Here is a 24860-nt window from a genome sequence, read left to right as displayed (position 1 = left end):
GCTCAAGGCTGACTCCCATTCGCAGTCTGCACACTGTCACTCCAGGAACCGCAACATCCTCTTCATGACTCGCAGTCTGTTCATCAGGCCACTTCTCTAGGGGTGAATGGGGGGACCTGGTCCCCCCCCACTTCAGGTCCCAACCCAGGGACCCTGCAGATGGTAACCACATGCTACATCCCCTCCAACTGCTCAGTAGATTTCTCTGGGCCACTTCACCACAGCCCCAGCACCTTCTTCACCCTCACCTCAAGGCCTCATCATATCAGTTCTGGCAGCCAGTTGGGAGCTCCTTCTGGCTCCCCCCAGTCCCTGCCAGCAACTGCTCTGTCCGTGGTGCTAGATTCTGTCCATCTGCTAGGAATCCAGTCCTCCCGCCTTGAGCTCCAAGCCATGACTGACTGACTCTGGCCCAGCAGCTTCTTTTATGTGAGATCGCTGGGCCCTGAATGGTTGCTCCCTCCAGCGCCCAAGGTGCTCTGAGGACTCATCTCCACAGCTCACTCCTGGAGTTAACCCCTTCTACACCTGTGTAGGGGTAGACACCCCATCACTGTGCCTCAAAAAGCTGCCTTGTTACCAGAATTGTTACCAGTTCATCCCCATCCCCGAGCATCACTTTATAAGGGACTTGCTGTGGTAACCACTGCTTGGTGAGACCATGGCAGGATTGTAGCTGTTAAGGCCGGTTCAGGACTTGGTGACATATATTTGGAATTGGTGAGATGTTAAACGTTTCAGTAAGAGCTCTGATGTTGTGTGAGACCTGAGAAAAAGAGGATTTCCATTAAGATCTCAAGAAGAGAGACGTTCGGTCAATAAGGAAGGCAAAAATAACACTAGCACTGGAGGTTTTGAAGAAAGATGAGAAAAGAATGCGGCAATTTCAGACATCTGGTGCTGCATCGAGATATGGTTAACAGGCAGTCCTGGGAGTAACGTATTATATTGTTGCTTCTTCTATTTGCCTCTTTCAGCTAAAGTAACCATTTGGGCTAACAAAAGCAACTGTGACTTGAAAAATCTGTCACAAAGTGTGTCTCCACACAGCTCATCACAAGAGCACACCACAAGTGACGTTTCCCTTGAAATGCTTAGAGCAGAAAAGCACTTCTATGGATGTAAGCAAAGGTCTCCTGCTGTCTTAGAGCATAACCAGGAAGTCAGGAAGAACAGAGAGACTTTGAAGCAACCGGCTGATATTTCAATTGTCAAGAACTTGCATTATGTGGCCAATCTGTCAGCCAGGGTAAGTTCAAGAAACATAGCAAAGAATCCTGTGGCACATTATAGACTAACAGACGTTTTGGAGCATGAGCTTTCGTGGGTGAATACCCACTTCCTCAGATGCACGAAAGCTCATGCTCCAAAACGTCTGTTAGTCTATAAGGTGCCACAGGATTCTTTGCTGCTTTTACAGATCCAGACTAACACGGCTACCCTCTGATACTTCAAGAAACATGTTAAGTATTGCTTTTTGTCACAAAAAGGGGTCGAAGGCTTATTGGCAAAACAATGTATCCATTTTTTCTAACCTAAGAAAGACAATTCAGGATTAATTGATCAAACGCACAGCTGAAGAACTAACATTTTATATTGACAGGAGATTGAAGAGTGCAGCTTTTTCACTTGTGAGGTAGACAAAACAACCAGGCTTCCTCACTGAAGCCAGCTTTCACTTGTGCTCCATGGACAAGAAGAGGCAAACACAAGAGAAGCTCATGGGTTTTCAAGATGCCAGCTCAGATCAAAATGCAGGTGCTTTGACACAGGTTGTGAATTCAGTGATATTAGAATACGACTACAAAACTTCTGTATCAGTTGTATTATGGCACTGGAGTGAGGGCTGGTGAGCTGGGAGGTCTGAAAACCCTAATTAAGAAGAAAAGGTTCCTCAAGCATTGTTTGTGCACTGTTTTGCACACAGATTAAATCTAGTTCTCCAGTAAGAGGCACAGTGTATTAAAGAAACCTGTGGCTTTTTTGCAACCTTGCAAGGCTTCTCCATATTTTTCACATGCTCCAGCAAACTGGGTGCAGTTCAACTGCAGAGTCTACATGTCATTGTCTTGGAAAGCGAGAAACCAGGCAAAGTGTTTCGGGAGATGTTCAGTGCCTGTGGTTGGGATGGAGAATCTAAGCGACATGCTATGGGATGCCTTGCAAAATTAAACAACTTCCAGTTTCTGTTCTTGGCATACTCCTACAGTAACATCTTCAGCATCACCGATGTTCTCTATGATCAGACAAGGTGGGACAGGGAATATCTTTTATTGCACCAACTTCTGGTGGTGACGGAGACAAACTTTTGACCTACAAAGAGCTCTTCTTCAGGTCTGGGAAATGTACTCAGAGCATCACAGCTATATACAACGTTGCACTGTGTCCAATGATGTTATTGCATGCTTTGTCTCAAATAGAGAAAGGCAGACTGATCTCCACTATCAATTAGATAAGCTTCCATCTCTTTTATTGGATGTATAACTCAATTTCTGGCCATGCCAGGACAAACTGGCTTGTTTGTTTTGAAATTTTTGAATTCATTAATTTTGATACCATATTTGTGCCTTTATAGGGAATATTCCACTAAACAGTATTTAATTCTCAGGTTCTGATTTGCTGATCAATTATACACACTTTTTTTAGTGCTAATGTTGCTTTGTTTTTAATTGATGGGGTTATATTATAGTGACATAGCAACGGCAGTCTATTTGAATACAGACTCAGTTGAAGCAGAGGCATGACATTAGCTGAATAATGTCAATTTATGTTTAGGACAGTCATAACATTTTTTCCCATATCTGGATCTTAGAGTCCAAAATATGGGTGTTAGCATGAAAACCTCCAAGCTTAGTTACCAGCTTGGACCTGGTAATTGCTGCCACCAGCTAGGAATTATACAGTGCCTAGCTCACTGTGGTCTTCCCAAAACCTTCCGGGGGGGACCCCCAGACTCAGATGCCTTGAGTCTTACAACAAAGGGAAATAACCCCCACCCCTTGTTTCCTGGTTACTTCCTCCCAGGCTCCCCTCCCTGGACGACCCTAGGAGATTCCCTGCTTCCAGTCCTGGAAACACAAGTACCGAGAGAGCTAATCTCTCTCCCCCCCTCACCTAGAGGGTATGCAAAGTCAGGCTTAGTAAATCTAACACAAAGAGATTTTCCCCCTGACTTCTTCCTCCCACCAATTCCCTGGTGAACTGCAGACTCAATTCCCTGGAGTCCCCACTAAAGAAAAACTCCAACAGGTCTTAAAAAGAAAGCTTTATAAAAAGAAAGAAAAATACATTAAAAATAGTCTCTGTATAAGGTGACAATCTACAGAGTTAATTGCTTAAGAAAAAAAAAGTGAATAAACAGCCTTATTCCAAAAGAATACAATTTAACACATTCCAGCAACTACACACATGTAAATACAAAAAAACCAATATAAACCTATTGTCTTACTATCCTTGTACTTACAACTTGGAAACAGAAGATTAGAAAGCCAGGAGACAGAAAAATCACTCTCAGAGCCGAGAGGGCCAGACACAAGACAAAGGACAAAGACCTTATACCCAAAACTTCCCTCCACCCAGATTTGAAAAAGTCTTGTTTCCTGGTTGGTCCTCTGGTCAGGTGTTTTAGGTTACTGGTGTTAACCCTTTTATAGGTGAAAGAGACATTAACCCTTAGCTATCTGTGTATGACAAGGACTTTAACCAAAGCCGATATTTAAATTATTATGAAAATCTTTGGACTTGTAAACTATTTTTGTTTACTTGGAATTGCTCTTCTTCTTTCTCTGTAAAGAGATTTAATTTAGGGATGGATCACTTGATGATTCCCAGTTCTGTTCATTCCCTCTGGGGGACCTGGTATTGGCCGCTGTCGGAAGACAGGAGACTGGGCTAGATGGATCACTGGTCTGACCCAACCTGGCCATTCCTATGGTTCTTTTCCATTTAAAAATCGTCTTATAATAATAGCTATCCAATTATAAATTGGGTGGGAGTAGAAATGACTATTTTGTGATGTGCACCTCATCTGTCAAAAATGTTCCAGGCCACCACTGGCCCTTGTTACTCCAGGTCTGTAGAGTCCTAGTCCAGCACCCTACCTGCTAGCCATCCCGGAGCATCCCTAGCTGTTTTGCTAGCCAGGTGGAAAATGGCTTCAGCATCCCAGTAACTAAGCAAAAAAGGCCAGCCAATCAGTGGAGCAAAACCAGCCAGCCAATCAGAGCAGAGCAAAAAAAAAAAAAAAAAAAAGGCTCGTGCTATGCTTCCCCCCTGGAAGTTAGTACCCAGGACAAATGCCCTGCTCGCCTGCCCTTAGAGCTAGCCCAGAGGCCACCCTTCCTGGCCTGGTATTCTGCAGCCCAATGCCAGTGGGGTTGTGTCTTACACTTGGCAGTTACAAAGCCCAAAGCAAAATGTGCCCAGCCCCTGGGACACGACCAGAGCTTGACCTGACACTTGCGGCTTGATCCGGTTCTGCTCACCTGTTCACACAGGTGAAGAAACCCTCCCTGACCTTGGGGGCTTGGACTGTAAATCCTTTGAGGGCAGGGGTCATCTCTCAGCCAGATGTATGTGATTGGGGCTTCCAGATCTAGGACCACCCCAAGAACAATCTTTCTGTTCTCACCAACCCGTCAGCGCCCCGCACTCCCCACCAGCAACAGTCTCAAGCCCTGTATCTACCACAGCCCTTTAGTTCGATATGTCACTCATCAGGCCGGGAGGTGACCAGGACCCCGGAGTCACCGACGTGAGTTACAAAGCAGCTTTGTTAGCTGCTGCCGATAGCGGGTTTATCGCCCTTCCCATGATCCCAGTCACTGGGGGCAGCATCCCTCACTCACACACAAGAAGTCAGATTGCGACATGTTTGGAGCCCACATGTTTTATCTGTCCCTGGGAGTGAGCGGGATGATGGGGGATCCCTACTGGCCGGGGAGGGCTGTTTGCCCACCCAGCGGGAGGTACCAGCATGACCAGGGATGTTTTCTCCTGTAAAGTAAAGGTGGTTGATATCCATACACTCCTAGGGTGACCAGATGAGAGGAACAAAATATTGGGACATAAGGGGGGGGGGGGACGCCGGAAGAGTAAAAATAAAATAAAATAAAATAAAATAATGCCGAGTGTTGCCAGTGGGGGGGGGGGACGGCAAACAAAAAGCTCACCCTGCGAAGAGGGGATGGGTGCTGGGCTGAACTTTCCCCCAGCTGCCCAGGCGAGGACCCGTCTGCAGCTCGTTGTTATTCAAGAAGAGGGTGCAGGAGATCAGGGCAAAGGTGGGCGAGGTTGGAAGCCACTGGGGGCACTCAGGATTGTGCAATGCACCATCCCAGGATAGCGAAGGTGGGTGATGGAGCAGCACAGGTCCCATGTATCTGGGCAGGGAACCTGACTAGAATGTACTCCTTCTCCTAGCACCTCGGGGTCGCTTGTCTGTGCAACAGCGGGGCACGTGTTCGCAACTCAGCAGTTGGGCCCCTCCCCTCCTTGTGATGCAGGAGGGCCCCCGATTCTGTAGCTGCACAGTGCACTGAGTGGGCCGTGCATTGCTTCCAAAGGGTGGGAGGAAGCTATCTGTCTGGTCTATTAACATGTCTACACACTGAAGCCAGGGGTGTCTTCTTCAGCTTGAGCAGACATACCGAGGCTAGCTCTGATTGAGTTAGAGTGCTAAAAATAGCCACATAGCTGGGGTGGTGTGAGTGGTGGGATGGGTTAACCACCCAGCTATGATCCCGTCTGAAACCCTAGGTCTGTACTTGGGCAGCTTGTGTGTCCCTCTGCTTGTTCCGCTGCTATTTTTAGCATACGAGCTTGAAAAAAGCTGGTGCCCATATGTCTGCCTGAGCTGGAAATTACAGCTCCAGCACTGGTGTAGATGTATCCTGGGACTTCCAGCTCTATGGGGCAGGGCCCTTGATATCAGAGTGTTTGTGCAGCGCCTGGCACAAAGGGGCCCTCCTCGTGGTTGACCCGGTGGTACTGCTGTAATAAACATGAGTCATGACACTGAGCTGCAGGAGGAATGGAACGGCTCAGCCAGCCAGGCAAAGAGTCTGTTTTCCCAGGTGTCCCCTGGTGGTCACAAGGAACTGCAAGCAGGAGGCCAGATTTCATGGTCATCCTCAGGTCAGATGCACTTGGCAGTCAGCGCACCCCGTGGCTTTAATCCACAGCTTGTCTGGTATGCAGGAAAAATGGATTCACCAGACCAGGATTTTGCTCATCCCAGGCTGCCGGATGAGAGGAACAGGTCTGGACAACAGGGGGGTTAGAATCTCCCGTGTCCTGGCTTAACCAGTACTCTGACCATGGTACAGTAGCACCAGAGGCCCTGACTGAGTTCAGAGCCCTGTTCTGATGGGTGTGGTAAGATACATAGCTAGGGAGAACTAATGCACAGGTAGGGGATGTGACTTGTCTAAAGGCACCCAGCTGGTCAGTGGCAGAGCTAGGGAGAGAACCCATGTCTCCTGGCTCCCAGCATGCTGCCCTATTGCCTGCACAGGCGGGAGGTTAGCTTTGGGAGACCAGGCTCCGCTATCTACTTCCCAGTCTCCATATCCCGCAATCTTTAATGACACTGGAGACTACACACCTCATAAATGTCCGTGTCTCTCTCCTGGGAATTTTAGGGAGAAAGGAGAGGAAGAAGAGGGAGGCCAAGGAACAGGACTCACCTTGCTCAAACTCACACAGCTTCTCTTTAGCTTCATCCCTCTCCTGGAGGAGGGTCTCATGCTGCAGGCAGAAGCAAGGAGACAACATTTCACGTACACAGCACCTTTTGTCCCGAAGGATCCCAAACCACTTCACCCACCACTCAGAAGCAGCCACCTCTGGGGTGGTGTATGGCATCATTGTTTAACACCAGGCCACGGTTTGGGACAGGAAGCAAGGGATCCTGTATTCAAACTGCAGGGGATTTGAGAAAGGAAATGTAGTCACCCGAGTTAGGATTTGGTCAAGACTAGTGGGCTACTTGCTGCTCTGTAGCTTGGTCATTTTCACTGACCATGACTGATCAGGACATTGGTTTTGTGTTTCGCCCAATGCCCCCCATAGCACAGGGCCATGAGAGAGGGACTATTGCCCCATAATCGGTCCCCTTGGCTCTACCATCTCTGGGCCAGGCTGGGTTAGTTATTTTGGTCCTGATCCATTTGCACTGGTGCAGGGCTTTGAGTGGAAGGGGGGCCTCTGGGGAAGATGTAGACTCTGCTGAAATAATAAGTCTGTCCATTCAAGAATGATTATGCCCAGAGAGATTATGTCCTTCATGCCAGGCTCCATACGAACACCCAGCAAGAGACAGCCCCTGCATTCTGCCATGCAACGCAAAGGCAGGGGCTGATGACACTTTGCACAGCACTTTGTGAACTCTGCCCAATGTGTGGATTTAGGGACAGTGCTTTCCCCAGGAACTGAAATGGGGGGGGGTTGTTTGAATTTACAGGAGCCAATGAGGGGTAAGACCATGAGGGTGAAAGGGGGCTGTATGGCACTATAGTAAAAACTGAAAAATGTTTCATGACCATTTTATTAGATTTAACTCAAGTTTTAAAATCATCAAACAAATTAACATTGGCTACTCAAGCCTTCTGTGAAGCGCGACATCTACGTCCTTCTTGGTTTCTTATAATTTTGCACAAGTCTGTTAATGAACTTCTTGAATGCAATGTGTTCATCTTTGGTGGTTTCTCGTGTGTCCAGTACTTCCATTCCTTCAACTGATATGCTCATTGGTTCATTCACATGATCAGGCAGAAGGCGACTTCTTTCAGAACACACAATTCTATTCAAGGAGGTAAAAGACCGCTCAGCTGTAGCTCTTGTGACTGGGAGTAGCAAGAGATGAATTCCTACTTCTTTCATCCCAGGAAACATAGCACAAAGGTCGCGTCAAGACACTAGTGATGGTAAAAAAGAAGCTGAAGTCAAGTCTTCATTCATTCATTCATTGTATGATATACCACCAGAGGAGGCTCTAGGTATTTTACTGCCCCAAGCATGGCAGGCAGGCTACCTTCAGCGACTTGCTTGCGGGAGGTCCCCGGTCCCGCGGATTCGGCGGCATGCCTGCGAGAGGTCCGCTGAAGCCGCGGGACCAGCAGATCCTCCTCAGGCATGCCGCTGAAGGCAACCTGCCTGCCGCCCTCACGGCGACCAGCAGAGCACCCCCTGTGGCTTGCCGCCCCAGGCACGCGCTCGGCGTGCTGGTGCCTGGAGCCGCCCCTGTGTTCCACTCTGTGTTCAAATTCTCTATTCTGTCCTGAACACATGGCAGCCCCATTGCTGGTAGTGCCTCACTCCACGCAACTGTCGGTGTTTTATAGGACAGGGATTTGTAAAAGCTACATAGAGGTTGTGTAGAATCTAGAAGTCGCAGTTGTAGATTTTTAAGAATCAAGTCTGTTTACTTTTTCAGTTGTCTTAACCACTTCTTGTCCTCTTCACTTACAGATTCAATATAAATGCCTTCATTAGTCAACTTCTTGACTGAAGTCTTTGCTTCTTCCAGTACTTTTTCAATGGATAGCTCTCTGATTGATCCAAATGTACCTTCTATTGCTAAATAAAGATCTACTACTGTTGAAGCAGATGCCTGGATGGCATTTTTTAATGACCTAAGTGGTTTCAACAGTAGGCTTACGAGAGAGAGAATGGCAATAGTCTTCTCTGAATGTAGTAGCAAAAGTAATCCACCAGCCTCACTACTTAGATCCATCCCATCTTGGTAGATGCTTTCCAAAGCCAGTAATAATAGCTGGAGTAATTTTAAGACAACAACCAAGGATTGCTCATGAGAAAGGCAGAGGGTTTTCCCAGGTTGGACTAATTTGAACTTCAGTCCCAGTGTATCTTCTATATTTTCCAAGATATTCAGTCTTTTTGGACTCTTGCTGAAAAAAGAACATAATGAAGACATTAATTTTATAGCTTTTTAGATGTCTTTTGAAGATTCTGCAGCTCGTGCTAGTGCTAGTTGGAGTAGATGGCCTCTGCAGTGTATATAGGAGAGACTAAGGTTACACTTTTCTCTGAGCAAAGCTTGTACTCCACGATGTCTTCCAGAGGAGTTAGCAGCTCCATCAAATGCACAAGCAGCCATCTGTTTGGGGTCCAATTGACAAGCATTTAACTCTAAGATGTGTGTTTTCACAGATGCAGCCGATGTGTCTTCTGTAACTTGAACGTCTAGAAATGCATCTACTGGCCTACTCCTGAGATCAGGATAACATACATGATGACTTAATACTTGATGCTCATTTGCATTGGAGCATTCATCAGCCATGTATGCAAATTTTTTTGCATGTGATGAGAGAGTTCTTCACTTTTTCAACTGTTGTGTCTTTCACTGTTGCACCACATGCTTCTCGCTAGTCAGTTGAGTTTCTTGCAGAAAGACAGTGAGCATTTGCTGGTCTTGTTCAGAACCAGTGTTCAACTTCAGGATGAACAAGTGACAATGCTCTGTGACAAAGTTCCTTCTCTACCTTGGTGAGTCCTGCGCTTATGGGCAGATTTGCTCACCTCAGTGATCTTTCCCGCAGTCTGGGTCAACTCCTCCTGTGTCTGATCAGGAGTTGGGAGGTTTGGGGGGAACCCGGGCCCGCCCTCTACTCCAGGTTCCAGCCCAGGGCCCTGTGGCTTGCAGCTGTCTATAGTGCTTCTTGTAACAGCTGCATGACAGCTACAACTCCCTGGGCTACTTCCCCATGGCCTCCTCCAAACACCTTCTTTATCTTCACCTCAGGACCTTCCTCCCAGTGTCTGATAACACTTGTACTCCTTAGTCCTCCAGCAGCACAGCCTCTTACTCTCAGCTCCTTGTGCCTCTTGCTCCCAGCTCCTCACACACACTTCCTCTCCTCTGGATCCCTCTGGCCCAGGGGCGGCTCCAGGCACCAGCACGCCAAGCGCGTGCTTGGGACGGCAAGCCACTGGGGATGCTCTGCTGGTCGCCGCGAAGGCAGCAGGCAGGCTGACTTCGGCGGCTTGCCTGCAGAGTGTCCGCTGGTCCCGTGGCTTCGGCGGACCTCCCACAGGCCGCGGGACCAGTGGACCCTCTGCAGGCAAACCGCCGAAGGCAGCCTGCCTGCCGTGCTTGGGGTGGCAAAATGCCTAGAGCCATCCCTGCTCTGGCCTGACTGGAGTGAGCTCCTTTTTAAACCCAGGTGCCCTGATTAGCCTGCCTTGATTGGCTGCAGGTGATCTAATCAGCCTGTCTGCCTTAACTGGTTCTAGCAGGTTCCTGATTACTCTAGTGCAGCCCCTGCTCTGGTCACTCAGGGAACAGAAAACTACTCATCCAGTGACCAGTATATTTGCCCTCTACCAGACTCCTGCACTCCACTGGTTTGGGTCTGTCACAGCACTTAACATTGGCCTCCAGTTCGTACAGTGTGGTATCTCTTGCTTAAGTAGAAAGTATGATGCCACAGCCATGTTTGTTGGCATGAACTGTGTTGTGTCTCCAGCATTCTTAACAGCCTCATTAACACTCACTAGTGTTGTCCTTGGTCAGTGGAGACTCAGAGTTCAGAGGTGTTTTCACATGAGTTCACCTCCCAGGTGGGGGGCAAGAAGGCACCTTGCTCATTCCTCCAGCTGCTCAGTGTTCACTCTGGCCACTGTTCATTGTGCCATCGTTCACTCCATCGCTCTGTTGCCAATGACCCTGCGCCACCATCTTCTGCTGCCACTTGCCACTGTGACCTCTGCGAGTTGGTCTCTTGAGGTTCCACCAGCTCTCAGTGATTTCAGCTGAGCTCTCAGTGGGGGAACCTCATTGCTAGTGTAGTCTGGGCCGTCTCTTCCACAGAAACACTGTCCCACAGCAGGTCTAAGCACTTAGACCTGATTGTCAGTGACTTCAGCTGCAGTGGTCACTTAACAGAACAAAAGACTGTCTATGGAGCCTGATCAGCTCTGTTCTTAAACAGTGGAGAGGGGCAGGTCAAATAGTACTTGTGACTCAGGCAGACCATCAGGCAAAACACCTGTCCCCACCCTCTCTCTTGATGCCCTCAATCAGAACAGGTTAAGTACAGTTCTACTGCCCTTTACTCCTACAGTAAGAACAACATTTCATTACCCCCCGCATTCAAGTGATCTGTAACCCAACCCCAGCCAAAATCTATCACTTGCGCAACACAGCTCTGTTTGCTGGATACCTAGGTAGATTAGGTATGAATGTAAATACAATCTGGTCCTGAAGCCTTTCCCCCCAGCCCCCAGCTCATCACTGGTTGTCAGGGAGAGCTCATTTAGACGTTGCTTACAAATCATCATTTGAAATTATTAGGTTGGCCAATATCACTGAAATGAATGCATTGACATTGTCATAAAAAACAACAGCTGTATTAGGAAGTTAGTCTCCGTTCATACTTTTCAAATCTATGATAGTTTTTTACACTTTATATGCTTTTAAAGTGTGTATTAATGTTTCAATTTTAATTTAAATGTCCAAACAATTACTAAATTGGCAACATTTCACGTAACTAGTTCATAAAACTGCGGGGAGGAGTGTTGGGGAAATTCAGGAGGGGTGTAGGGAAATCCCTGCTTGGGGAATAAAAACAAAACAGAAAACAACTCTGTACCGTAGCCACTTCTTCATCCTCAGAGGACTCGCTGTCAGACTCCAGAATGGCTGCAGGGAACAGAAAGCAGAGCAGGAAGTTACAACGGTCAGCAAGAAGCATGAAACCTTTGCAGGAGCGCTCAGCATTCAAGCTGTGGGTCATCACACTTACATGCCTGCATTGCCTTCAGCTGAAGGGTCCCCATGTGCGTTCCAACCCCCCGGGAGGGACCCAGCACCCTCAAATACCCTGACATCTATGGGAGTCGAGAGTGCCTTGTGCCTTTTAGGGCCATATCCCGGGACTAAGTCATCTGCTCCAGAAAAGCAGCCACCACTGGTAGCTTTTTGCATTTATACCACAGTATTTCCAACTCCTGCGACTGTACCACAAGTCTCATGTGAATTAGTATTCTCCTTCAAGCCCCAACTCCTGGAGTCATGTGAGGATGTGAGAATCCACTGTTAATTGTTTTTTAAAAATGTCTCTTGATTTTTAAGCCATGACATGCCAAGAACCCTAGCTCTCACCTGAACACTGACGTAGCTGGAAACCAATCTGGCTCAGCTCTGTGTTAGTGTTGTTCAGATAGGTATTGGAATGATAAGAATGTGTTTGGTATACAGACTTTATGGACTGCTTGTCAATTGCTGCCTGCATTAATCTCATTTACAATACCCGTATCCCATGTGATAAGGTGACATTTAAGTGTTTGCTCTGTAACTGCGAATCACTAGATGGGAGAGGAGCATTAACTAGCATGAAATACTAGGGGCCAACAGGAGGTGTTGTCTCCTGTCCCTCAAAGGAGGCCCATCTACGTCAGATGAGCTATTGTGGAACATCAGGGAATAAAAGACTTTGTTGTTTGCTCTCCACCCCACGGAGAGGAGACATGCAACTGAATTCCTCCCAACAGCTGAATTTGTAACTCGAAGCAGGATGGGGGAAGGAATAAAAAGCCCTGACAAGGAGGAACTGTATCTTTCATGCTGCTTGGACTCTGAGGGGCAAGAATTACTAGGCATAAGGAAAAGATCCCCAGTGCTTGGCCTGGGTTAGCCCTAAAAGACACACACAGCTTGCTTATTATAGAAACTTCTATGACTTTTCGAAACTTGAGATCGGAACTCATGTGTGTATCTGTGTTTAGCTGTTTTAACCTTGTAAATAACTCTAATTTCCTTTTCCTACTTAATTAATCTTTAGACAGCAGCAAAGAGTCCTGTGGCACCTTATAGACTAACAAATGTATTGGAGAATGAGCTTTCGTGGGTGAATACACACTTCATTGGATGCATGTAGTGGAAATTTCCAGAGGCAGGTATAAATATGCAAGCAAGAATCAGGCGAGAGATAACGAGATTAGTTCAATCAGGGAGGATGAGGCCCTCTTCTAGCAGTTGAGGTGCGAACACCAAGGGAGGAGAAACTGGTTTTGTAGTTGGCAAGCCATTCACAGTCTTTGTTCAATCCTGAGCTGATGGTGTCAAATTTGCAGATGAACTGGAGCTCAGCAGTTTCTCTTTGAAGTCTGGTCCTGAAGTTTTTTTCCTGCAGGATGGCTATCTTTAAATCTGCTATTTTGTGTCCAGGGAGATTGAAATGTTCTCCTAGAAGTTTTTGTATATTGCCATTCCTAATATCTGATTTGTGTCCATTTATCCTTTTCCGTAGGGACTGTCCAGTTTGGCCGATGTACATAGCAGAGGGGCATTGCTGGCATATGCTGGCGTATATTACATTGGTGGACATGCAGGTGAATGAACCGGTGATGGTGTGAATGATCTGGTTAGGTCCTGTGATGGTGTCACTGGTGTAGCTATGTAGGGGAGGAATAGCTCAGTGGTTTGAGCATTGACCTGCTAAACCAGGGTTATAAGTTCAATCCTTGAGGGAGCCACTTATGGATCTGGGGCAAAAATCAGTACTTGGTCCTGCTAGTGAAGGCAGCAGCTGGACTCAATGACCCTTTGGGATCTCTTTGAATTCTAGGAGATAAGATATCTCCATTATTAGATTAGTGGGCAGAGTTGGCATCAAGGTTTGTTGCATGGATTGGTTCCTGAGTTAGAGTTACTATGGTGTGGTGTGCAGTTACTGATGAGACTATGCTACAGGTTGTCTGTGGGTGAGGACTGGCCTGCCACCCAAGGCCTGTGAAAGTGAAGGATCATTGTCCAGGATGGGTTGTAGATCACTGATGATGTGTTGGAGGGGCTTTAGCTGGAGACTGTATGTGATGGCCACTGGAATTCTGTTGGCTTCTTTCTTGGGCTTGTCTTGGAGTAGGAGGCTTCTAGGTACATGAAAGCTCATGCTCCAATACATCTGTTAGTCTATGAGGTGCCACAGGACTCTTTGCTGCTTTTACAGATCCAGACTAACACGGCTACCCCCCTCTGATACTTGATCTTTAGACAGTTTATTATAGGATTGGCTACAAGCATTGTCAGATCTAAGGTGCAACTGATCTGGGGTAAGTGACTGGTCCTTTGGGAGTGGGAGTAACCTGGATATAGTTGTGATCTTTGGTGTAAGGGACCATCTGTCACAAAGGCAGCTCACCTGGGTGGCAAGAGAGATCAGAGCACCGAAAGGGACTGTCTGTGACTCCATATTCAGGCTGTTACAGCATCTGAGAAGTTTACATTTGATAATTGGTTAGTGAAATCTAAGCATAAAACTCACAGCCAATTTGGGGTTTGTTCCCTGCTTCTTAGCAGCCTGCCCTGAGGCTGGTCCTCACGCCCGCTAAGCCCACACACGACAGCTTGCCAAGCCAATCTCATGAGTTTTTAGGGATCTGACGCAGGACTGTGGTGCGTTTGGGGCTGGCGATGCTGATCGCTTTGCATCACTTTACCCACCTGTGACCCATGTCAGTTGGCCCAAGGAGCCCTAGGGGGAGGTGGGTAGCTACTGTCCTACTGGCTGGCCTTTATCAGGCCGTCTGTCACTAGTGAATTAGCAGAGGGAGGGACGCCGGCAAAGGTCTATGCGGCCCTTAGGCAGGGGAGTGCTGGCAAGAGTCTATAGCACTACGGAGATTTTGCTACCTAAGGTGTGTTGGCCAGGGTAGGGGAATGCAGGCCCACCCAACTCCACTGCATTCCAGCCCAGAGCCCGGACAGTGGCGGGGCGAGGGTCCTGCCACCGGGTCAGCGGGGTCCCTCTGCAACATGCTGACCAAACAGACTCATTGCACTGTGCAGTTCTGTCCCTGGGCCCCTTCCTACCCAGTTCCTTGACGGAGTCCCTCCAGTCCTTCCAGCTCCTCCAGGTACTCGGCTGCTGGCAGCTCCAGCTCCCCCTCCACCTTAGGCTCCTCCAGCTCCTCCGGGTACTCGGCTGCTGGCAGCTCCAGCTCCCCCTCTGGCTCCTCCAGCTTCTCCAGTGACTCGGCTGCTGGCAGCTCCAGCTCCCACTCCATCTCAGGCCCCTCCAGCTCCTCCGGGTACTCGGCTGCTGGCAGCTCCAGCTCCCCCTCCACCTTAGGCTCCTCCAGCTCCTCCAGGTACTCGGCTGCTGGCAGCTCCAGCTCCCCCTCCACCTTAGGCTCCTCCAGCTCCTCCGGGTACTCGGCTGCTGGCAGCTCCAGCTCCCCCTCCGGCTCCTCCAGCTTCTCCGGTGACTCGGCTGCTGGCAGCTCCAGCTCCCCCTCCACCTCAGGCTCCTCCAGTTCCTCTGGGTACTTGGCTGCTGGCAGCTCCAGCTCCCCCTCAGGCTCCTCCAGCTCCTCCAGGTACTTGGCTGCTGGCAGCTCCAGCTCCCCCTCCGCCTCAGGCTCCTCCAGCTCCTCCGGGTACTTGGCTGCTGGCAGCTCCAGCTCCCACTCCACCTCAGACTGCTCCAGTTCCTCCGGGTACTCGGCTGCTGGCAGCTCCAGCTCCACCTCAGGCTCCTCCGGGTACTCAGCTGCTGGCAGCTCCAGCTCCCCCTCCACCTCAGGCCCCTCCAGCTCCTCTGGGTACTTGGCTGCTGGCAGCTCCAGCTCCCCCTCCGTCTCAGGCTCCTCCAGCTCCTCCAGGTACTCGGCTGCTGGCAGCTCCAGCTCCCCCTCCGTCTCAGGCTCCTCCAGTTCCTCTGGGTACTCGGCTGCTGGCAGCTCCAGCTCCCCCTCCGTCTCAGGCCCCTCCAGCTCCTCTGGGTACTTGGCTGCTGGCAGCTCCCGCTCCACCTCAGGCTCCTCCAGCTCCTCCGGGTACTCGGCTGCTGGCAGCTCCAGCTCCCCCTCCGTCTCAGGCTCCTCCAGCTCCTCCAGGTACTCGGCTGCTGGCAGCTCCAGCTCCCCCTCCACCTCAGGCCCCTCCAGCTCCTCCAGGTACTTGGCTGCTGGCAGCTTCAGCTCCTCCTCCACCTCAGGCTCCTCCAGCTCCTCCAGGTACTCGGCTGCTGGCAGCTCCAGCTCCCCCTCCAGCTCCTCCAGGTACTTGGCTGCTGGCAGCTTCAGCTCCTCCTCCACCTCAGGCTCCTCCAGCTCCTCCAGGTACTCGGCTGCTGGCAGCTCCAGCTCCCCCTCCAGCTCCTCCGGGTACTTGGCTGCTGGCAGCTCCAGCTCCCCCTCCTCCTGAGGCTCCTCCAGATCTTCCGGGTACTTGGTGGCGGGCAGCCCTGGTAGCCCCAGTCCTTCCTCCAGGTCAGGTTTCTCCTGGTCCAGGGCCTCCCCTGGCTCAGCAGCAGGGTCTGAAGGGAGCAGCCAACGGTCTGCGTCTGCCTCCCTCCCTCCCCTCCGCCCTTTATACTTCCTCTTCCAGCCCTCCCCTTCCGGTGGGTGGAGTACGCTTGGCCTGGCCCCGCCCCCTTCAGGCTGAGAGAGCGGCTCTTTACCCCTGGTCCGAGGGAAGCCGCGCTAGCCCCCCACCCCACCTTTCCTCATTGCGAGGGTTTGGCCACAGGGCTCAAACAGGTGTGCAAGGAAGTGAAAGCCCTGGGAGCCATGCGGGCCAATGGAAGCAGCTGGGAGCCCAGGAAAGAAGGCTCCATGTATGGTACTATCTGGGCTTAGCAGGGAACAATCCGATGGCTGGAGGAGTGTCCGGGGGAGACAGACAACGTGTGACTTTTCCATCTCTTAACATCTCTGACTGATGAGATGCAGGAAGCTGGGGGCGCCGGTGATGGGGTTTGGAATGGGGACCGCAGCAGCCGGGGCCCCCAGGGGTAGAACCCCCCTCACAGAAACACCCTCCCCCACTCTATGAGAAAGAGCAGACCCAGTGACTCTGACCCACCCTGGCGTAGGTGAAAAGTGCTGCAATTCATAGCCCACTACTGCATACCCAGGCCGTATGTGAAGGAGCAAAGAATGTGGGTCCCATTTACAGGACGGGGGACTGTATCCTGGACTGCAGTGATTCTGAGAAGGACTTAGGGGCCGCAGCAGATGACCAGTGGAACATGGACTCCCAGTGCCATGCAGTAGCTAAGAGGGAGGACATGACCATTGGATGCAAGAGCAAAGGAATATCAAGTAGGAGTAGAGAAGTGGCATTGCCTTGGTGTATGGCTCAGTGGGACCATTACTGGGACACTGTCCCATTCTGGTTATCTACACTTCAAAAAGGTTACTGAAAAATTGGAAAGCAGCTTTCAGAACATTACTGGGCAGCCCAGATATGCTGGATTCCCAGTGTCCTCCTGTTCAGACTATAGGGTAACAAACCCGGGGCCGTTCAGGGCTGCCATGTGGCTCCATACCACAGCCAGGCCAAACTTCAGAGCAAGAGCAGAGACAGAGCTCTGATCCACCAAGCCCCCCACTACCTGGGCAAAATGGTAATCTCCATTAGTTACTAGCAGTATAGGGCCCATGACACACAGTGAAGCAGTTCAGCTTCCATCCTGCAGGGGGCAGTGGTATGCACACACCAGCAAGGTCATTACAGTTGTATAACATAGAATCATAGGACTGGAAGGGACCTTGAGTGGTCATCTAGTCCAGTCCCCTCTATTGATGGCAGAACTAAGTATTATCTAGAGTGGTGAGTCCCAAACTTGTTCGGCCACTTGGGCAGGGAAAGCCCCTGGCGTGCCGGTTTGGTTTGGTTACCTTCCGCATCTGCAGGTTGGGCTGATTGCGATTCCCAGTGGCCGCGGTTCGCTGCTCCAGGCCAATGGGAGCTGTTGGAAGCAGCAGCCAGTACGTCCCTCAGCCCGTGCCGCTTCCAGAAGCTCCCATTGGTCTGGAGCAGCAAACCGCGGCCAGTGGGAGCTGCGATCAGCCGAACCTGCGGGAACCACGGATCTAGACCATTCCTAGCTGGTGTTTGTCTAACCTGCTCTTAAAAATCTCCAATGATGGAGATTCTACAACCCAGGGCCAGCTTTAGGCCTATTCCACCAATTCCCCCGAATCGGGCCCCGTGCCTAAGAGGGCCCTGCACCCAGTAAGAATCCCTTCCCTGGCTAGAGGTGCCTTTTTAATTTTTACTCACCCGGCGGCTCTCCAGGTCTTCGGCGGCTGGTCCTTCACTTGCTCCAGGTCTTCGGCAGCACTTCAGCGGCGGGTCCTTCAGTGCCGCCAAAGACCCAGAGCGAGTGAAGGACCCACCGCCGAAGTGGCACCGAAGACTTGGAGCACCGCCCGGTGAGTACAAGACCCATGTGTTTTTTTGCGTGGTTTTTTTTTTTAAAGTCATCCTTGCTGGGGCCCCGTTGAAACTGTTCTAATTGGGCTCTGCACTTCCTAAAGCCGGCCCTGCTACAACCTCCCTAGGCACTTTATTCCAGTGCTTGAATACCCTGACAGTTAGGAAGTTTTTCCTAATGTCCAACCTAAAGCTCCCTTGCTCCAATTTAAGCCCATTGCTTCTTGTCCTATCCTCAGAGGTTAAGAAAAAATTTTTTTTTCCCTCCTCCTTCTAACAACCTTTTATGTACTCAAAAACTGTTATCATGTCCCCTCTCAGTCTTTTTTCCAGAATAAACAAACCCAATTTTTAAAATTTTCCCTAATAGGTTGTGTTTTCTAGATCTTTAATCATTTTTGTTGCTCTTCTCTGGACTTTTTCCAGTTTGTTCACATGTTTCCTGAAATGTGGCACCCAGAACTGGACACAATACTCCTTTTCAGGCTGTATCAGCGCGGAGCAGAGCAGAAGAATTACTTCTCATGTCTTGCTTACAACACTCCTGCTAATACAGCCCGGAATGATGTTCACTTTTTCTGCAACAGGGTTACACTGCTGACTCATAATTAGCTTGTGATCCACTATGACCCCAGATCCCTTCCCGCAGGACTCCTTCCTAGGCAGTCATTTCCCAGTTTGTATGTGTGCAACTGATTGTTCCTGCCTAAGCGGTGTACTTTGTATTTGTCCTTATTGAATTTCATTCTATTTACTTCAGACCATTTCTCCAGTTTGTCCAGATCATTTTGAATTTTAATCCTATCCTCCAAAGCACTTGCAACCCCTCCCAGCTTGGTATTGTCTGCAAACTTTATAAGTGTACTCTCTATGCCATTATCTAAATCATTGATGAAGCTATTGAACAGAATTGGACCCAGAACCGATCCCTGCGGGACCCCACTCGTTGTGCCCTTCCAGCATGACTGTGAACCATGGATAACTATTCTCTAGGAATGGTTTTTCCAACCAGTTTTGCATCCATCTTATAGTAGCTCCATCTAGGTTGCATGGGCATGGAGGTGTATTTGAAGGTACTCCATTCCTTCATGTTAATGAGATGCAATTAGTATCATGCTTCCTGGAGCCTACAGGTTGAGTCCTGACAGTGATTCCGGCTAATAGCCCATGCTTACCCTGCTCTGCCTCACTGCTTGGCTGCGATTTGGGTTAAGCCCCACACCATCTAGTCACATAGGGAAGTAGTTGGTGGTTAATTTACGTGGCTCCCATTATTATGCATAGTGGTTCTCGTTGCTGGTATATTTCATGTGGTCTTCCTTGCACTTTGCATTGGCATTGCAGGGTTTTCACCTACCTTGGGCTAACACCCTCCATGACCCCCACACATCACCAAAACCCTGCATATTGGAGCCCCACAAAGTATTAATTATAGAATCATAAAATCATAGGACTGGAAGGGACTTTGAGAGGTCATCTAGTCCAGTCCCTTACACTCATAGCAGGACTAAGTATAATCTAGACCATCCCTGACAGAATCATAGATTATTAGGGTTGGAAGGGACCTCAGGAGATCATCTAATCCAACCCCCTGCTCAAAGCAGAACTAATCCCCAAATGGCCCCCCTAAGGGGGGGCTTACAACCCTGGGTTTAGCAGGTCAATGCTCAAACCACTGAGCTATCCCTCCCTCCAACCTGCTCTTAAACATCTCTAGTGATGGAGATTCCACAACCTCCCTGGGCAATTTATTCCAGTGCTTAACCACCCTGACAGTTAGGAAGTTTTTCCTAATGTCCAACCTAAAGCGCCCTTGCTGCAGTTTAAGCCCATTGCTTCTTGTCCCATCCTCAGAGGTTAAGAAGAGCAATTTATCACGCTCCTCCTTGTAACAACCTTTTATGTACTTGAAAACTGTTACCATGTCCCCTCTCAGTCTTCTCCAGAATAAACAAACCCAATTTTTAAAATCTTCTCTCCTAGGTCCTGTTTTCTAGACCTTTCATCATTTTTGTTGCTCTTTTCAGGGAAAGATGTGGAGAAAGTCCAGAGATGCAGCGCACAGAACTGGACACAACACTCCGGTTGAGACTTAAGCATGGCAGAGCAGAGCGGAAGAATTACTTCTCATGCCTTGCTTACAACACTCCTGCTAACACAGCCCGGAATGATGTTTGCTTTTTTAGCAACCATGTTACACTGTTGACTCATATTTAGCTTGTGATCCACTATGACCCCCAGATCCCTTTCCGCAGGACTCCTTCCTAGGCAGTCATTTCCTTTTGTATGTGTGCAACTGATTGTTCCTGCCTAAGTGAAGGACTTTGCATTTGTCCTTATTATCTGGATTCTACAGATGTAGTTACTTTAGCAATGCAGACAGACCTAGATGGACGGGTCAGACTCCTCCAGCCTCACCCCTTTGCCTGACATCAGTGAGACTGCAGTGGGGTTAAGATCCCCATACAACCAGCAGCTCCCACACTGGACCAGACCATTAGCCAGCCCAATCTGCCAGGGGCCAATGCCAGATGTCTCGTAGGAAGAGAGACATTGCCAGTAGACCATTCACTGTGCGGCACACAGCGGAGACCTTTCTCCTTGACTCAGCTGATGATCAGCTGATGCCCCAGACTATGGGATCACCCTTGTAACTTGGAAGTGCAACTGCACATGTGTATTCTCATTAACAAATACTCTGATCCTTTTCTAAGAACCTGCTCAGCGGTTAGCAGCTCATGTTCTCACATGCACTCAGAAGCGGGGGGCCCTCACCTGGCAGTTGGCTAATGCTGTCGCCAGCACAATCCATTCTGATCCAAGCTGACAGAGCCGTGTCTCCACGCTGGTGCTGCCTGTTGCCTCTGATGTGAGTCGACTGGTCTCCTTGCCCATCTGCCCAGGAGGCTGGGCGTGTTCCATTCCTCAGCCACATGGGGAACCGAAACCTTCTGTCTTCCTGTGAACCGGCAGCTGCAGCGGTGCATACGGCCCGTAGCAATTATATCAACGCAGGGACTCAGCTGCTGTGACAGGATAGGGCTGTTTCACCAGCAACTTGCAGGAATGATGAGGGTCTAAAGGGGCCCTGAATCTTGTGATCTCAAGGGCAAAGGGGGCACAAAATACTGTGGAAGAGATTCTGTTTTACACTAAGGCCTTGTCTGCAGGGGGAAGCTATTCCAGTGGAAGGCAGAGAGTGAATGTAAACAGCTCGCTAGTCCAAAGTGAGAGCAGAGCACCCATCCCAGGAGCTACGCCAGCGTCGCTAGTGTGGAATAATTTACCCTGCTGTAGCTACTCCGATCCATGGCACAGACAAGCTCCTAGACCGTTTACACTGCTAGCCTTGAAGTGGCTTTAAAGTGAACACACCTGCTCTACGGCCCTTTAGTGTCCAAAATATGGGTGTTAGCATAAAAACCTCCAAGCTTAGTTACCAGCTTGGACCTGGTAATTGCTGCCACCAGTCAGGAATTATACAGTGCCTAGCTCACTGTGGTCTCCCCAAAACCTTCCCTGGGGGACCCCAAGACTCAGATTCCTTGAGTCTCACAACAAAGGGGAATAAACCATTTCCCTTCCCCCTCCTCCCCTCCAGGTGTTCCCTCCCTGGTTTCCTGGAGAGATATACAGAAGCAAGCTCCATGAATCTAAACAAAGGGATTCTACCCTCCCTGTTTCAAGTCCTTGAAACACAAGCACCGAGAGAGCTAATCTCTCTTCCCCCTCACCCAGAGGTAATGCAAATTCAGGCTTAGTAAATCTAACACAAAGAGATTTTTCCCCCTGACTTCTTTCTCCTACCAATTCCCTGGTGAGCTGCGGACTCAGTTCCCTGGAGTCCCCACTAAAGAAAAACTCCAACAGGTCTTAAAAAGAAAGCTTTATATAAAAAAGAAAGAAAAAGACATTAAAAATATTCTCTGTATAACGGTGACAATATACAGGGTCAATTGCTTAAGAAAAAAGGTGAATAAACAGCCTTATTCCAAAAGAATACAATTTAAGACATTCCAGCAACTACACACATGTAAATACAAAAAAACAATATAAACCTATTGTCTTACTATCCTTGTACTTACAACTTGGAAACAGAAGATTAGAAAGCCAGGAGATAGAAAGATCACTCTCAGAGCCGAGAAAAGAACGGACCAAGAACAAAGGACTCACACCCAAAACTTCCCTCCACCCAGATTTGAAAAAGTCTTGTTTCCTGATTGGTCCTCTGGTCAGGTGTTTTTTGTTACCCCTTTCCAGGTGAAAGAGACATTAACCCTTAGCTATCTGTTTATGACAGTGTTCCATTCCTCAGCCACATGGGGAACCGAAACCTTCCGTCTTCCTGTGAACCGGCAGCTGCAGCGGTGCATACAGCCCGTAGCAATTATATCAACGCAGGGACTCAGCTGCTGTGACAGGACAGGGCTGTTTCACCAGCAACTTGCAGGAATGATAAGGGTCTAAAGGGGCCCTGAATCTTGTGATCTCAAGGGCAAAGGGGGCACAAAATACAGTGGAAGAGATTCTGTTTTACATTAAGGCCTTGTCTGCAGGGGGAAGCTATTCCAGTGGAAGGCAGAGAGTGAATGTAAACGGCTCGCTAGTCCAAAGTGAGAGCAGAGCACCCAGCCCAGGAGCTACGCCAGCGTCGCTAGTGTGGAATAATTTACCCTGCCGTAGCTACTCCGGTCAGTGGCACAGACAAGCTCCTAGACCGTTTACACTGCTAGCCTTGAAGTGGCTTTAAAGTGAACACATCTGCTCTACGGGCCTTTAATCTGCCAGAGCATTGGGACGGGGCCTTTGCGTAAATGAGACCTGGGCCCCACCAATCTGATCGGATCCCGTTTTACACCAGTACCAAATGGGGACAACAAATCATAAGTGATCACAAGAATGAATCAGGCCTCATCCGAGTGAGTCCCTTAGCCAGCCCCTCACGCAGCCAGTGCCACGTCATTGCCTGCGATACTTCTTCCGAAGTTTTGCCCAATCTACACGCACTGTCCTTAATCCCACCTCAGTGTTCCTCAGGAACCCGCTCGGTGCCAGCCCAGGTCACCTGTTCCCCTACAGAGGCTTTCCACATTTCAGATACCTGTAAACAGCAGTTACGTCCCCTCCCTGAGCCACGCTGAGCAGATCTAGGCCTTGCCTTGTGAGCTGATCCCTGGCCATTTTTGTGGCCCTTCTCTCAACGCCTTCTGGGGAGGAGGTGCCCAGAAGAATATTCCAGGCAGCAGAGCTGTATTCCCTCCCTTGGCCATGATGGGATGCCCTGTGGAGGCAGCCCATCATTGCACTGACCTTTTTTCCTGCCGTCTCACTGTGCAATCTCGCCAGGAAGCTCAGCATGGAGATTTGAACCAGCTGTCCATTACACTGCCAGCGCCGTCATCACCTCTCCCCTCCCCTGTACTTCTAACTTCTTCTAAAATACCTGTTTCCTCTTGATGTGTCTCTTTGGGCATCTCCCGCAGCTTTGGAGGATAGTCTGTGTTTTTTCAAGCAAGGAGTTTCAGAGATACAGGGGGTTGGAGGGGGAACACACAATGCAATTGAAAATGGATAGAAGTTTTTCACACAGTGAGTAATTAGCCTGTGGAACCCCCCGCCACATGATGATGTTGCGGCCAAGGAATTAACAAAGTTCAAAGGAAGACTAGACATTTCTATGGATAACAAAACCATCCAGAGGTAGAATAGTTAATGCTGACTAAAATAATGGTAGAGATATGAAACCTCCTGCTTCAGGGCTTAAGCCAATATCTGATTATTACAGAACAGGATGAGCCCTCCGTGGGGTCAGATTATCCCACATCCACTGCTGCGTGGTTCTTACACCTTCCTCCACAGTGTCTGGGGCTGAGCCAGTCTGGCAATCCCTAGGAGAGTTTAGAAACCATTAGAGATTCTCTTACTCACCGAAAGTATCGTCCATCTGTCTGACAATTCACATTCCAGTGATTGGCTACAGTTTTGTTTAACCCATTCGACGGCTACAGCAGCCTCTGGCAGGCTTTATCGTATTCTTGATAGTTCAGTAGCACCTGGAGACTCCAGCTGAGATCGGGACACCGTTACGCCAGGCGCTGCACAGACACAAGGACAGTCCCGAGCTGACAAGCCCTCACTAGCTCTATGGACCCTGAAAGGTCCCTGCAGAGTATATCAAGTTGACAGTGGCCCATGGTTGGAGTCAGCTGGCCGTACTCCTCTCTATTTGTACTGTTGCTTCAGCGCCTGTGGATGCCAGTGCCAGGAAGAGCTCAACCAGCGCCAAAGCGGCGCCTGTCTCTTGTGGCTACGTCCCCTTTCCCTCCCCTTTTATCTCCCCAACCCTGGAAATCCTCTGAAATCCGAGGTTATGCTAGTTAATCATCAGGGGGTGCAGTAACATAGGACTCCCGGGGGCGCACGGTGCATTCGGAAAGTTCGGATTTCCAGGAAAAGGGAATTGGGGAAGTGGAATTCACATTGAAGCTAGTTAGAACAGCAATCACATCTCTCCCTCTGCCCCCCCCGGCAGGTTGCACAATCACTCCTCTCTCAGGATCAGACTCATTCCTGGGGCAACTGTGCCGGCTTTAGTGAGTTACATCAAGGATAACTTTGGCCCTTAATTGGTACATCTCCAGGGGGTTCTTCATACCAAGCAGCCTTCCCTCTCTGT

General features: G+C 49.4%; 1 protein-coding gene across 1 annotated transcript in view; it reads right to left on the bottom strand.

Moving 5' to 3' along the window:
• The window catches only part of LOC115652009 (shootin-1-like), a 49023-nt gene extending 28026 nt beyond the window's left edge, over positions 1-20997 (bottom strand). Inside the window, exons 1-3 of the mRNA XM_030563445.1 lie at positions 20960-20997; positions 11613-11662; positions 6687-6747 (exon numbers count right to left, since the gene is read on the bottom strand). Of these exons, the coding sequence (XP_030419305.1) occupies positions 6687-6747; positions 11613-11662; positions 20960-20996 (148 nt within the window). The 5' untranslated portion in view covers position 20997. The remainder of the gene's footprint in view (positions 1-6686; positions 6748-11612; positions 11663-20959) is intronic.
• Between the last annotated feature and the right edge of the window lie 3863 nt (positions 20998-24860).

Source organism: Gopherus evgoodei, chromosome 5 (assembly GCF_007399415.2).
Source record: "Gopherus evgoodei ecotype Sinaloan lineage chromosome 5, rGopEvg1_v1.p, whole genome shotgun sequence".
NCBI lineage: Eukaryota > Metazoa > Chordata > Testudines > Testudinidae > Gopherus > Gopherus evgoodei.
The sequence above is the reverse complement of the archived record's forward strand: the minus strand, read 5'-3'. Positions and strand labels throughout refer to the sequence as shown.